The 15,561-nt window shown below is 47.6% G+C and overlaps 1 protein-coding gene across 1 annotated transcript; it reads right to left on the bottom strand.

Moving 5' to 3' along the window:
- Positions 1-248: 248 nt before the first annotated feature.
- Positions 249-13,090, bottom strand: C22H7orf57 (chromosome 22 C7orf57 homolog). The gene is made up of 6 exons (XM_051164714.1): positions 13,001-13,090; positions 8,131-8,316; positions 6,758-6,866; positions 4,553-4,712; positions 1,813-1,910; positions 249-507 (listed from the first exon to the last, which is right to left on the bottom strand). Exons 1-6 carry the CDS (start codon positions 13,053-13,055, stop codon positions 249-251), a joined length of 867 nt encoding a protein of 288 aa, XP_051020671.1. The 5' UTR covers positions 13,056-13,090.
- Between the last annotated feature and the right edge of the window lie 2,471 nt (positions 13,091-15,561).

Raw genomic sequence — 15,561 nt, 5'->3', positions numbered from 1 at the left:
AGTGCTTTACACTTGGTTGCACCACATGAAGTATCAAGATTTTTTTAAATAAATAAAAGAAAAATATGAAGCCCCATAAGTCATAGTTTTTTGTTCTTTCGTCTGAACACAAGAGGAAAAGCTTAAGCACACACTACCCCCATGCTTGCCTCGTACCCTAAGAGTTCTGTGGGGTTTCAGCATGACTTTAACTGTGGATGTCATGCCGAGATACACCAGGAGATAAGACAGCCACCTATTTGCCCTCGTCACCACACCTGCGTGTCACCATGACCCTCACCTGGAGTTTTCTCAGAGCCCTCAGGGGTCGCTGGATCTTGTGGTGTCTCTGTGTCCTGGGTACTTTCAGAGCCCTTTGTGGACTGAGTGGACGAGGATGTCTTGGCCGTCTTTGGCGTCCTTCTGTCCGAATCAGCTCTCTGCTGCTGCTGTTGTAACCACTCATCTTTATAACCATTGCTGATAAGTTTGGAAAAGTTGGTTGGTGAACCTGTTTTTTGACCAGGCCTTAAAGAGAGACATGTAAATGTTAAAGTTGAGTGCAGAGGTTAACTTACAAAGGAAGCAGAAGCCGTGTTCATGAACATAACTTGGGACGAAGCACTGGTGCCGGGCTTTGCCCCATTCCTTCCCTAACCCCTCCCCTCCCTACCCTCTCTGTGTGCCCCCCCCCCACTCTCTGTCTCTTGCTCTCCGTGTGTCTCCCGTCTGTCAGTCTCTTCTCCCACTTCAAACATAAAAATAGTCTCAACACATCCCTTTTGCACAAGTTATGCCATGCTTAAGCCAGTTTCCCGAACCTTTTTTTTTCTTTTTAGCCACTTAAAATTTAGTAAGAACACCAGTATTACACAAGGAAGTCCTAGAAAATACCCCTCCCCCACACTAACAGGGGATGACTTAGGACAGCTGCTTCTGTCTTCAATGACCTCTTTCTCGCCATTTGCCTACTGCACAACTTCTCTGTCTTCTGTCATGCGCCACCTGCTTCAGCTCACAGATCCTATCATAATTGACACTGAAGAAGGAGTGTCAGGGCGGGCGGCAGTGTACGCCTTCCAGTCAGGCAGCTGACAAGCACACCCTTGTCCCCTCCCAAGCCACAAGTTTCAGGCTTATGAATCATCTTATTAAAGATTTTTCCTGATGGGTCCCTCACCATCGGTCACAAGGTCATTAATGTGATTGTCCAGCTGTTTGAAGACTCAGTCAGCAACGAATGACATTTGTTTTCTCCTAAACTAGACTTGTGGCAAATAAGGCGGCACAAAAGGGCCTCCAGGATTTTGCACTTTGGCTAGAAGACCAACCGGTGTCAGCATCCCTGGGGAAACCCCAGCAGAACGCTGAGTCAGAGTGCTTGGGAGATGGAGGCAGGACCCCTGCACTCTGGCTTGGATGACAGTAATCAGGACTGAGGCCATGAGCAGAGAGAGACAAGTAGCCACAAACCACAAGCCTACACCACGAAACAGGATGCAGGAGACCAGACATGTGACCGAAGGGGTAAAACTGCTGTTAAGGAAGAAACAAAAGTGCAACTAGGTTCTCAGGCCAGGCTGGGCAGGGCTCTGTGGGCTGGGCAGGGCTCTGTGGGCTGGGCAGGGCTCTGTGGGCTGGGCAGGGCTCTGTGGGCTGGGCAGGGCTCTGTGGGCTGGGCAGGCAGGTGCTGGCACTGGCAAAGCTGGGTCTGGATAGGGCCGGGGCAGGGCAGTGGGTGCCATGAGTTCACAGTTGTCAGTTGGGTAAAGGCCAGAGAATCAACCCAAACCACCTACAAACAGCATTCCTTCTCATAAGTCAGACACTTACATAGGAGGCAACGACAGTCTGCTCCCTTCAGGCTCTTTGTGGCTAACTGGAGTCCCCACTTTGCTGTGGTTCTTAGAATTAATGGCTGGCAGCTTCACCTGGGTGAAGAAAGCAAATGTCAGAGTGAGGGTGAAAGGAAGGAGTCCAAGAGCAGCAAAGATACCAGGACTGGACTTTCACTAGAGTCGCAGGCTGTTATAGTAAGGTAAATCTAAATAATGTCTAATTCAACAGGATGCCTTGTAAAAGGAGCAATATGTACTTTAGGAACAGTAGCTATGTTTCAGTAAAGATGCCATCTGCTAAGAGGGGATCAATCAACCAACACTGGGGATACCAGGTATCCTGAGAGATCTTGCTGGAGGCAGGGGATCCACCCGCCCATATAAAACGATTGGCCTGTATGGTGAGGTTCACAGGAGCTTTGTAATTCTCACCAAGAACAGAAAACAAAACACACACCCATCAACAAAGGAAAGACTAAACAAGCAGTACCTCATGTACAAAAAGACCATTCATTACTGACAACACAGAGGGGCTGGCTTCTGACACATGGTACCACATGGCAGAGGCGGGCCGAAGAAGGGAAGGGACAGTAGTCACTAACTTAGTGCCACTGATTTCAGATTCTAGAAAGAAAAAAGGCTCTAAAGACTCGTCCTAGTTTAGGGTTTTGCTAACTGGGTGTGACAAACACCATGACAAAAGCAATTTCATTTTCTAATTCTTGGGTCACACTCTATCCCCGAGAGACATCAGCACAGGAATTCAAGGCAGGAACCCGGAGCCAGGAACAAAAGCACAGGTCATGGAAGAAGATTGTCTTTTGCTTGCTCCCTGTGACCACCCTGCCAGGTGTGGCACCACTCACCGTGGTCTGGGCACTTCCACATCAGTCACTAATTAAGAAAAATGTCTCACAAACTTGCCTATGGGACAATCTGATGGAGATATTTTCTTAACTGAAGTTTCTTCTTTCAGAGAACCCTAACAAATGCCTAACAGGTGCAAGACTTAAAGAGATCAGTGACTGGTAGCTAGAGATGGGAATTAGGAGAGGCTGGTGACAAAGGGGCTGAGCAGTCTCAGAAGTGACAGAACTGTTGGGTACCTCAGCATCTATGGTGTTTACATGAGGTCTGCATTTGTCAAAACATGAAGGCCAGTATGCATAACAAGTGAACTGTGTTTTGGGTAAATGGCCTCATGTGAAGATAAAACAAGATCCCCTTTCCCTGAGGCACCCTGTAGCATGCTGACACATCTATCTTAAGGACAGGTCAGCATCTACATCGGGCTAAGTGACAGCCAGGACAAGAGCAGAGCATTCGATGGATGGGTATCTCATCTTTTCCTAGGGTGGAGAAGGCAGGTCTCTGAGAGAGGCAGAAGAACCTGTGGCAGAGGGACAGACTGGGCAGGGTGACATGCCAGAGTCTAGGACAATAGTCAGGTGTTGAAATGATTCTCACATTAGAGTCCTTACCCAATGGTTTTGCAAGATTTAAGAAGAAGAGAACTCCCCCAGGTCAGCAGAACAGACACTCAGGTGCCCTCCCCTAAGGGGACTCTTGCTGAGTTACTTAACACTTCAGCTAGTGCACAGTCACTTGGTGTCTGTAATTCTGCCTTCCCCCTTTCTTAGTACTGAGAAAGTGGAGGGCAGGCCGGCCTCAGGCATAACTTGGTCAGATTTTAACAGTGCATTTTAGATTTTCTCAAGCGGTGCGCTGGAACCTTGGTTAACAGCCAAGCCTTCCTTCCAGTTACTGCTCCAGGTTCAGGGGGACGCCATCTTCCTTACTATCAGGAAACGGGCCTGGTCCTTCATAGAGCTCTTGAACAGACCCAAAGCCTGAATCACAGGCTGGATGTTGGGACAGCATGAAGGACAAATGCTACAGCCAACTGGTGCTGTCTTCACCTACCAAGTCTCCAAATGAACCCAGGGCATCCTCCATCCCCCAAGACACTGAGAAGCCAGGTCTAGCATGCCCAAGACATTCTGGGTCCTTACTGTTCAAATGACAATGATGCCCACTCTCATTCCCAGTCTCAAAACACCACTGCTATTTTTAGATACCAATGCCATCACTTCACTTACAAATCCTCACGTCTCAAGTGCTAAAATTCGCTTCAGACCTGAGTGCTAGCAACAATGACACAGAGGCCTTGGCAGTGTGTGGGTCTGCCTATGCTCTCGTGGGCCCTAGGCAGAGGGTGCGGGTGGAGAGATGCCAGCCCTTCTGCCATTCAAGCCTTGCTTCAGGGATTCCCGGTTGCTTAGACAAGTCAAGTCCTCCAAAAGGCTTCACCTTGCAGACCAGTTAAGATCTCACAGACAAAACACCCCTTATGTCTCTGTGCAGAAGAAAGTATGGTACTTCCTCCTTCCTTCCTTTACTATCAGCAAGGGCATTGTAGGTAATTAAGTGGGGCTTAAACAAGATGGAAATATCCAGAAGCAGGATACTGAACACATATAGACACATCCTTGCTCTTGTTAGGCCAGTTTCCCCCCAAGATAACCATTAGCTGGTGAAATACCAGATAGTAAAAAAAAAAAAAAAAAAAAAAAAAAAAAAAAAAAAAGCAAGCTTACTCAGAAAGCCAACTTACACAGGGAGAAAAACGAAAGAAAATAGGCTGCTTGCCCCTTAGGTAGTCAGTCCCAGTCCTAAAGCAGAGCTCAGAGCAGAGGGATGCAGATGATTGGCCGCCCGCCCACCAGACCCGTTACCTTTCTCTTCTCGTTTTCTTCCAGTTCCTCCGCCTCTCTTTGCCAAACTGTTTTCATGTCAAAGTCAAAGGGGCCCCGTCTGGACTCATAGCTCCCATTGGCCTGTTGGGGGTTGAATTCCTCATACACCATGTAATCTGGCATGGAGACCACAGGGACCCTGCAAGCACAAGTAGGACAAGTGAAAGCCTGGCACCAGGCACCGTTTGTGCTCTGTCCTCTCTCTGTCTCTCTCTACTCTTCCCTCCTCTCTCCCTCTGTCTTCTCTCCCCTTTCATGTTCTCCCTATTCTCTCCTCTCCTGCATTTGCTCCCTTTTCCCCTCAGCCCTGTGTACTCTCTCTCTCTCTCTCTCTCTCTCTCTCTCTCTCTCTCTCTCTCTCTGTGTCTATCTCTGTCTGTCTGTCTGTCTCTGTCTGTCTGTCTGTCTCTGTCTCGCTCTTTCTCCCCCCCTTCTCTTCCCTCATCTTTCTAGGCCTCTCCCATCTCCTACTGAGTAAACAGGCCTTCTCCAAGCTAGTCCCCAGGATGCCCAGAACAACAAAGGAGATCACAGGACAGCATGCTACAGCACGAGCTTATAAAACAGATAAATTATAATTACTTCTTGTGGCCTAGCATTTACTACTTTGTTCCCTTCAAAGAGATAAGGACCCACCAAACACTTAGTTCAACACCATCTAAGTTAATGACAACCCACTGCTGCTCCGTCAGATGGCTGACTTCGATGTGGGTACGTAAGCTTACAACCAGTCTTCGCACAGTGCATAGGGATGTGGTCAGCTCCAGGGTCCCCTGTCCTTTCCTGAGCTACCCTCCTTTTTAAACAGAGTCTCACTATGTAAGCACTGACTGGCTTGAAACTCAATATGGAAATCAGTCCAGCCTTGACCTCACAGCCGTTCTCCTGCCCCTGCCTCTCTAGGGCTGGGATCAAAGCTGTGAGCCACAAGCCTGGGCCAGAAGCTACTCATTCATTAATACTCACTTGCCACGGGTGTGTAAAAGCATCAGGTGCTCTTTATGTTTATGTATTAAAAACAAAAACAAAGCCAGGGTGCTGGCAGCACTTGGGAGATAGAATAGAAGGACCATGAGGTTGAGGTCAGCCTGGGCTTCAAACCCTGAGGCCCAAAATAGTTTGGGATCTTTAGAATAAATAATAAAAAGTAATTACAACTTAAAATACAAAAGCAAACAAAACAGAAGGAACCAGAATGCTGGAAAGAAAAAAAAAAAGAAACCCACATGGGTGCCTGGGGACAGTCAAAAGACGATGCATAGCTGCACGCTAAGAGCCTGTGTTGGTCCAAGCTCTCAAGACAAAAAAAAAGTAAAATAAAAGGCAGGTCTTTAAAAAGCCAAAAAAAGTAAGTCCGAAAATAATTTCTGACGCTTCTTCCCAAACCAAGAGATGCGTCTGAAGAGTCAAGTTGCATGGCTACAGGTAACAATTGTTAGACATTTTAACAGGGTGGGGGGCCATGCTACCCCTTTCTTCTGTGATCATCTTAGAAACCACAGAGAGCACTGTATGGTTCTAGTTGCATGTATCATCCATAGTGAGACATAGTGAGAAGACTTTGCAGCAGGTAGCTCTGTGACAGGCCGACATGGTTGGGGCCCAGAGAACAAAAAATAAAAGCCTAAGGCTACTGGTTAATAAATGCTCAAATGAACCATACCTAAGGGGACACTGTTCTGTGCCTCCTTGACTCTAGTTTCCTGTCAATGTACACTATATCACTCTAACTATTACATATAGCAGTACTCAGGGCTGTAATAGCACGTACTTTCTGGCAATAGTAGATATTTGCAATTTTCCAGTACAAATTGAGATTTTTTTTTTCAAAATTGTTTTTATTACATTTTTGTTTGAGTTCAGCCAATCACGTGCTGCAGTGAACATATGGAGTCAGAGGGCAAATTGCAGGTGTCAGCTTTTGCCTTCTACAGTATGGGTCCTGGGGCATCACACTGAGCATGTCAGGCTTGTCAACAGGCATCTTTACCTGCTGAACTATTTTGCTGGCATCAGTATTTTATATATATTATATAAAAATATAATATATAAAATTATATATATATATATATATATATATATATATATATATATATAGAGAGAGAGAGAGAGAGAGAGAGAGAGAGAGAGAGAGAGAGAGATATGATAGACAGACAAAAATGTGGGAGACCGAGAGATACTCACTCTCGCTGGAAGGCTGTTGGTGGCTTGCTGTGGTGAATATACCAGTCTGGCAGGGAGTAGGCTACTGGGGAGCCTTTCCTGGTTCCAGGGGCAAAGTGTTTCAGCAAATCTCAAGGAGAGAGGGACACAGTTAACTCTTCCTACTGCCCACAGGGCATGTGGCCTTACTAATACTCCACACTGGAAGCTGTGCCATCTTCCCTAGGGTGGCCTCTACCCAGGTGGAGAGCTGAGCACCCTGCTTGGCACTCAGACAGAGACATGCCTCATGTACCCTACACCTCTCATGGCCTCTCCTCATTGTGTGTGCATAGCTTCTGGTCCTGAGCTGGCATCTGTGCCAGTCACCATCAACACTCCCTCAAGGGCTCATCTCTCCACTTATGACGTCACCAGGGGCTGTGCATAACGCTCCTCAGCCGTCAGCTACCTCTGGTCTCCTCTGCGTTCTACAGCCTGGCCATCTTGGTCCAGCACTGTGGTTCTACCCCAACAGCAAAATAATTCACAGTACCCATAGCTATGGTAGCAGCAAAAAACTTATTCATCCCCGACAGAAGTCTTTAACTTTCCGTTTTAAACTTTAAAGTCCTTCTGTCATTAAGATTTTTCACAATTACAAAGAAATGGAAAGAATGGTATGAATTCCTCTACAGTCCTAACCCAGCCGCCCATGCACAATCTGCCTGCTCAAACATGTTCTTTCTCCCCCCCCCCCCCATCTCCCACCACTAGCACTACCATTGCATGTCTCAGCACTGTTGAGTGGCATGTTACAGACAGGCTTGTCCCTTCGCCCTTCCAGCCTTAGCTGCTGTTCACAAAGGCTAGTCCTCACACAACCACAGCACAGTGAAGCCGCCTGTGTCACTAATGACTCCCATCAGAATTTTCTAGTCTCTTAGAACCAAGAGCAAGGAGGTTGAGCTAAGAAAAAAAACCTGCCTTCGTCCTGTTCCCTCTCTGTCTCTGGCTGAGCCAATCAAGTGGTATGGTCTAGATTTGGAATACTCAAGCACAGACTTGGCCACTGTTTCACCTAGGACCTTCAATGTGGGGACAGAGACAGCCAGAGGGAAGAGGAAGAAAAACTTTAGTCTCTCTCACAACTGGGTGCCTCAAAGCCTAGCTGAGACATTTGGGACGTGGTCCCTTAACCAGTGTTTTCCATTAAACTCAATATATCGCCCAAGTTACAAAAGTTGATTTTCATCAAAGATTATACATATAGACGTAACCTCCACAATGAGGCCAAGTTTCCAAAGGCTCGAACAAAGCACTTAGACACCACAGTTGTATGTAATGTGGATAACATTAGAAAGACCACCCCACCCCATTCCTGTTCATAAAGCCATGCAGTGCTCAGGGCTTACCAGGTCTGCCACCTTGCTTAGCCAATTTCACATACTCCGAGTCTGTTTCTTTTATCCAGTATCGCCGAGCACGAGGCAAGTTCCCATTTGGGGATTCTCCCAAGTCACTGAGCCCAGGGATCTGGGATGCTGGTGGGGCACCCACAGCCTTCTCAGAGCGTTTCACAGGGAGGTGGTAATACCAATCTGGACAAGAGGAAGAGGCCAGCACACTGTTAGATGGGGACAGGGGGACACCTGGTCAGGGAGGGCCCTCTGCTGCCTGCCAGTCTTAGCTCAGCACTTAAACGACACTGTCAGGGAGGCACATGCCACAGAGTACACAAGCGATTGTCTGCTCTGGAGCATGTGTGACAACTAGGGACACCACCAGAGCGATCCAGAAGACAATTAATTTTCCAGAGGCCCCCAGGTACATCAGCCACTGGGGCAAAGAGAAGGAACATGACCTTCTCTGTGCCTTTCTGGCCCAGGCCTCCTGCCAAAGCTGAGGGCTTAACCACTCCCACTGCTGTAGTAATTCTAGGAACTACCTAAAAACCCTCTGTCTCTCTTCTTCCCTTCTTCCCTCCCTCCTTTCTGGTCCTCCTTCCCTCTTGCCCTCCATACCCCAGAAAAAAAAAATACTTAACTGTATTTCTAAATGGTAATATTTCTGGAAGACTTGGGGAGGTAAGCAGACGTTAATAAATATCAAAGCATTTAAACCATTATGGGTAAGCCAGATAGATACTGGCCGGGATCTGATATGCTTCACACATTAAAATACTGGTCTTCAGTCAGGTTACAGACACACAATGTGATCAAACTGGTTTGCCAGTTTTACAAGGGCCGGGGTGTGGTCCAAGAAGGCTCACTTGTTTAACAGCTGTGTTGGAAGTCAACACCTGCCCACGCCCTTCAGCAGCCAAACAACCCCGTGTCTCAATGGCAGCCCAGCTGCACACAAGCACTGTGCTGGAGGTTACACTGGGCAGCGGGAAGCAACAGAGGCCTAGATCTATCCTGAAACAGGGATTCCCCAGGCCAGGGCAATCGCCTTTATGGAAGCCCAAGAGTTCAAAGATCCGACAGGCGTGGTGGCACACGCACTTAATCCCAGCACTCGGGAGGCAGAGGCAGGCAGATCGCTGTGAGTTCCAGGCCAGCCTTGTCTAGTTCTAGGACAGCCAGGGCTACACAGAGAAACTGTGTCTTGAAAAACCAAAATAAATAAAGAAATAGAGTTCAAAGATCCTCCTTGGGAAGGACTGGGGTTGTGGGGTAGGGGTGGGGGATGAGAGGGGGTAGGAGTGTGACTGTAGATTATATTTCTATCCTGAAGAGGGAACTGGGGGGTGATGGGCCAAAGTAACCTCATTTTGCCTGACATTTTCATTTCTGTATTTGGGTGACCTACTCTTGAACTCTGGATTTAGAAAAACCTACAAAGATACACTTGGCACAAAGATACAGAGTTGCCAGCCAGCCGGAAAATACGAAAGTACTAAAAGATCAGATGCTCCCCTCTCCTCCCCCCCACCTCCCCCCCTCCCCAGTTTCTCAAGAGTTATTCCTTAAAAGTTAATTATTTGTGGGTTGATACAAGAATTGTACCGGATAAATATCAAGTAGTTCAAAGAATAGGCAATAGGATGCTTGCTAAACTTGAGACCCACTTACTTGCTTTTTCATTCACTACAACTTATAAAAAGTTCTTTCCTACTTGTGCTCGGGGCTCACACCTGATCCTCCGTGGGTTTGCATCCAAATCAGCTCCTAGTGTTGATTGGGGTTTCATTTAAGCCCGACACAACAGGGGACAGCTCACAGGAGGCAAGGACAGAAGTGTGGACAGCTTGTCCCCTCTCTCGACTTCCTCCCCAGGTTGACCTAAGCCTTCTGCAGAAAAGGAGAGGAGTTGAGTACGGCCTAGTGCAATGAAGCCACTCCTGAGCCTCTGAGTTGAAGGCGTACAGGGGGCGACTCTTCAGGCTGAATTGGAACCATCTATAACCCTCACAAGAGCCAGAGCAGGGACTTCTGTCAAGGGACAGAGGGATTAGCAGAGTCTCGAAGTCCTAAAGTCACTACTGCTCATGTATGATATCTCACACACACACACACACACACACACACACACACACACACACACAGAGAGAGAGAGAGAGAGAGAGAGAGAGAGAGAGAGAAACAGAGTGGGAGAACCCCGGCATACAAACTGTAGGCACTTTAGGTAAGTCTTCAGCAGAAATCAACCAGACGCCAAAATACAGAGAAGAAAAAAAAAAAAAAAAAAAAAAAAAAAATCACATCTATGAAACATTAGGTAACAAAGTCTCGGGAAAAGTTAAAAAAAAAAAAAAAAAAAAAAATGCAATTTCTGTGGCATGGGTGCCGGCTGTGTTTCATAGCACTTGTCAGACTAGCGGCATCCGAGTCTAATGTGCAGCCTAGTACGATGGCAAGCTTTGGTGTCTATTTGACTCAGCCACCGTATCCAGACGTTGTACAGGCATTATTCCAGTTGCTTTTGTGCAGGTAATTTTAAAATGAGAATTATTACTTGACTCAGGGAACTTGGAATACAGCAGATGGCTCTCTGCAGCAGAGTGAGTTCCTCCACTAAGCTGCACTTAAACGAAAATGAAGGAGGTGGGGGAATGCTGCTTCCGGGTGGACTTTGACCCTGATCTGCAACCTCAGCTCTCCCCTGCTCTCTGACCTGCCCTGCAGATTCTGTACTTAACCGGGGCCGGCTCCACTATCAAGCAAGCCAGTGGTGGGTAGCTGATGAGTCAGGGTCCAGGAAGAAAGCAACCAAATAAGCTGGCATCAACATTGAACTAAGCTGCTGTTCTCTGAAGCCAAATGCTCAGAGTACTAGTTCTCCTTAGAACTAAAGCCGGGCTCCCTAACTAAAAGAGATGTTTATTTCACCTGGAAACTTTTTAAATGCCTAAAGGGTAGTCATCAGCTGAACCAACGTGATCCAGTTACGAAGACTTCCGCAAAGAATTTCAGAGAAATAAAAATCAGGATTCAGTCGGGTGGTGGCGGCACACGCCTTCAATCACAGCACTTAAGAGGCGGAGGCAGGTGGGTCGCTGTGAGTTGGAGGCCAGCCTGGTCTACAAAGTGAGTCCAAGTCAGCCAAGGCTATACAGAGAGACCCTGTCTCAGAAAACAAACAAAACAAAACAGAATTCAGCAGCAGTCTTTTGCTGATCAGGCTCAGCTCCAGGCTTCTTCTCTTATAGGAAAGCCCTTCGGTTCTTGCTTTATTTTTTTCTCTGTGTGCTGATTACTAATTAATCCACAGAGAACAGCGTCTCTTCTGCCACCTCATTACTGCAAGCTTTGGACGGCCACCGAAGACACCGAGGCATTTGTAAACGTGCACAGAGGTGCAGCTCAGAGATCGAGGGCCCTGATCGTAAGGACAAACCACACACATGTATGGGGTTAAGGGAACACAGAGGTATCTTTTTAGCTTTTACCAACCTGTGTGACCCCACATCAGCCACTGACCGGCTGGCTGCTTTTCTCTGCACGGCTTTCCCATTTGATGCTGTATCCTCATTTTCATTTATTTTCCAAATAAAGAAACAGAGGCCGTAAAAAAACAGTGAACCAAACTATAGATTGCCACAATTTCTGACCTCTAAACTACAGGTAATGTTACAAACACACACATACACACACACACACACACACACACACACACACACACACGGAGCACAGGCTACTACTATCTGTACAGCCTGGGGGGGGGGGGCGGAAAGCCACTTGGCATGGCGTACTTACTCCAAGGACAACTTATTTCAAACCCTGCATGCCTCAGTTTCCTGGTCTCTAAAATGGGGTGATGATTTCTGGTGGGCTGTGTTATGAAGTTAAATGAGAACCTAGCCTGGTTCGCAGAGATAAGACTACTTCCTAGGACAGAAGTCACAGGAAGGTTACAGAGCCCTGGGATGGGCTAAGAACTGGCCAGGCCTCCTGAGCTGTATACACCCCACCCCACCAGCTCTCAGTTGGCTATCGCCAACACTGCCATGGGCCAGCACGCATGGAGTGTGTGGAAAGGTCCCTCTCTTTCCCTCTCTGTAGATGAGATGGCTTCAACTGGTCTCTCCCAGCTTAGCATCAGACTTCTTTTCTTCCTCTCTCTAGAGCCCTTCTCTAGACAGAGGAAAAAAGCCAAACAAACAAGTGAAAAGCGATGACAGCGTAAGAACGTTATCTTCCTTCCCTACTTGGCTTCAAAACTGATGTGCACAACCTCCGAACCCTCGCTGAACTCAGCTTTCCCCGATCCAGATACTGAAACATTTGGCTTGATTGCAGCCTAAATTAGGAGCAAAGCTAGGAAGTCGGTGATATATCTGCTAGGTGCTATCGAAAATGAGACTTTTGCCGGGCAGGGGTGGCGCACGCCTTTAATCCCAACACTCGGAAGGCAGAGGCAGGTGGATCTCTGTGAGTTCTATGCCAGCCTGGTCTATATAGAGAGTTCCAGGACAGCCAAGGCTACACAGAGAAACCCTGCCTGGGGGGGGGGGGGAGGCGGATGAGACTTTCTCAGTCTACAGTGGGAGACAAGGTGTGGGAGTTACAAGGGTTAACTTGCTACAAAGTGGGGGAAAAAAATTTTTTTTTTCTGGGAATTGAACTCAGGACCTCTGGAAGAGCAGCCAGTGTGCTCTTAACCACTGAGCCATCTTCCCAGCATTTCAATGGCGCCTACCCTCATCACTGAAAACTGCGATATCTCTCTTGCCTAGCTTGCAAGAGTCCTGGCTTCAAGACTAGCACAGAAACAACCAAAACAGAGGCACCTACACTTCCAGCTTTTATTATTCCACCCCTCTCATCCATCCTCACTCACCGCAGGGAGCATAACGATGAGAGGAGCCCTGCACCTCCTTGCTGGTGTTCCTCATGGCCTGGCGCTACGAGCGAGTCGGTCTTCCGGAGAGAAAGGCGCTGCTGAGCCGGGCTATCTGGGCGCTGCCGACCCGCCCGCTAGCAGCAGAGGCTACCAGGACAAAGTCAGCACGCTCCTAGTTCCGCCCGCCTCCAGCTGACACACCTGCAGACGCCTCACGCCCAAGAGCTGGCACATCCACGGCGGTCACACGGCAGCACCGTGTCCACGCTGGACACGCATCAGGGCCTCATGCGACAGAATATACAGCCAGAGCGCATTCAGTGGGTACACCACAGGGGATTGGGCAAGTGGGTAGGTAGACAGCTCCCAGCACGTTAAGCGGGGTAAACAGCGAGGGCGCGTGCACAGAGAGTAGACAGTAGGAATATATTAAGTGTTCTATAGGTAAGTCATCACGGGTCGCAGGTTTTGGCACTGCCGAGGCTCCTGGCTCTCCGGATCTGGGATTTTACCGGCCCCTGTAGCCTAAATTCCGGCTAAAAGGGCTAGCTCCAAGACGGACTCCAAACTCTTAGAGAGACGCGGAACCACAGCAGCACGCGTCTCCAGGGCAACGGCCGAGTGGCCAACCAGCGTGTGCGGCGCGTGTGCCCAGAACCAATGGGAGCGGAGTGTAGGAGACACCAATCAACCGCCCTCAGCCTCCACTTGGAGAGCTGGAGCTGAGTACACAGTCCAGGTGGTGGCTAAATGCTTCTCCTGCAGCTGCGACCCCTCCCTTAGGCTCGTACAGGAACCCTAGTAATTTTAGTCAGGTTAGCCAGAAACAACTACCACATTTTCTAGGCAAGAGTGATTGACTTCCTTTAAAAAAAAAAAAAAAAAAGCTGAGGAAAGCTTGTAATCAGAAGCATCCAGGGAGACAGGGGAATGACAAGTTCAAGGTCATGTTGGGCTTTGTACTGAGTTCTAGATATTTGGCATATGAGTTGTTTTAAGTGCATTTGAAAAAAACCCACTGATACACATTTGGGAAACTCAGAAAATACACATTTCTGCAAATTAGGTCAATACTCACTCAAATTATCGCATGGAATATTCTTCATGTCTTATTTGTGAGGCATATTTTTATATTATGTTTTCTAAGCCAAGACGTCGTCCTTTTAGAAAGCTCTCGACCCTGCATCTACTGAAAAGAGTTTGGAGCTACAAACTTTGGCGTCTTGCTTATCCTGAAGGTTTCACACCACCCTGGCCAAACAATGGGCTACTCACTTTCCATTCCTGCAAGAGCTAGGGACCAATTATTAGAGTCTCCTAAGAAACTCTATCGACCACTGAGCTGTAAGTAACCATGGGTTCCTCTTCTTAAATTTCGGTTTAAAATCAAAGACTTTTTAAAATAAGTGGGTATTTGACAATTTGAAATAACTGACGCACTGTTTCTGTTATACAAGTAAGGCCTTAGAAACCTAGCAGAAGGCAGATAATGTACAACTGGGTGGGAGGTGTGTGTGTGTGTGTGTGTGTGTGTGTGTGTGTGCGTGCGCGCGCGCGCGCGCCCGCGCGTGTCTTTAGCCTCTGGCTTTGCTCCATCCAGCTGTAGCATATGATAGATCTCAGATACCCAGCTTGCCTGGCATAGTCAGCAGAACCCTAGACTGAACAGCATGCTTGCTCCACTGTCTATAGGCCTTTGGCTTATCACCACACACAAGTGTTTCCATTCCTGGAAGTCACAGCATCACCTGACCAGAAGATCATCAGACTCAGAGAGTTTGTTTTTAAAAATAGATTATCATAGTAAAGTGTCCTGCTGACTCTCAGTTGGGTTGGCAGGAGAGCTTGGCATTTTCCAGAGCTGAAGTCATGAGCTGACTGATGGATGATTAAGGGTGCCAATGCTTTAAGACAGCTTTGACCTTTGGTCTATTACTGAAATGAAGAAACCTGCACGGGCCATATCAGTAAGAATCTAGACACAGGCAGATGAAAACGACTCGAGAATAGCCTGCTTGTACTGAGCCACATCTCAATATATTTCCTAAGTTGCATCACCTGTGCCTCTGCCGCTGCATGCCTTCAAGGCTTCAGAAGCACGGGTTATCCCTTGTCACACAGTCTCACATTATGTTCGTTCTACCTAAGTGCTGGTAGATATATGTGTAGACATTTCTTGCTTATGAACATTTTGGGAACAGGAAAGCATGCATAATTACACACTCCAAAGTTTTCAAAGCCTCCTGGTGCTTCTTCCTGCCCAGTCTCTGTTGCTTCACCCTGATTGGATGCAGCTGGGTTTTTAAAACCTTCAGGACTTTACATCTCTCCATCTCTCCAGACCTTCGCATCCTTGCTACACCCTAGGGAGTTAATGCAAGCCCCTTGCTGGCCCTGCTCCTGCTGCAGGCTCCAGCTCTCCCTTTGATCAGGCAATACACAAATATAGCACATTTTCACAAACCAAGAAGATGTTTTATCATCACCATTTTCTGTTCAGTGATAATTGGACTACATTAAAGATCAAACTCTTTCTTTTCACATATATTCATGTCATG

This window comes from Acomys russatus, chromosome 22, assembly GCF_903995435.1.
Source record: "Acomys russatus chromosome 22, mAcoRus1.1, whole genome shotgun sequence".
NCBI classification, from domain to species: domain Eukaryota; kingdom Metazoa; phylum Chordata; class Mammalia; order Rodentia; family Muridae; genus Acomys; species Acomys russatus.
Note: the sequence above shows the minus strand (reverse complement) of the source record. Positions and strands in the feature narration are given on the sequence as shown.

What these genes read in the sequence shown, in the direction of transcription:
- C22H7orf57 (XM_051164714.1), bottom strand. Translation starts at nt 13,055, where the DNA reads ATGAGGAACACCAGCAAGGAGGTGCAGGGCTCCTCTCATCGTTATGCT. An exon ending in CCAACAGCCTTCCAGCGAGA is followed by an intron (nt 4,713 to 6,757) that starts GTGAGTATCTCT and finishes TTGTGCTTGCAG; the next exon opens with GGTCCCTGTGGTCTCCATGC. An exon ending in AGACTGTCGTTGCCTCCTAT is followed by an intron (nt 508 to 1,812) that starts GTAAGTGTCTGA and finishes TCTCTCTTTAAG; the next exon opens with GCCTGGTCAAAAAACAGGTT.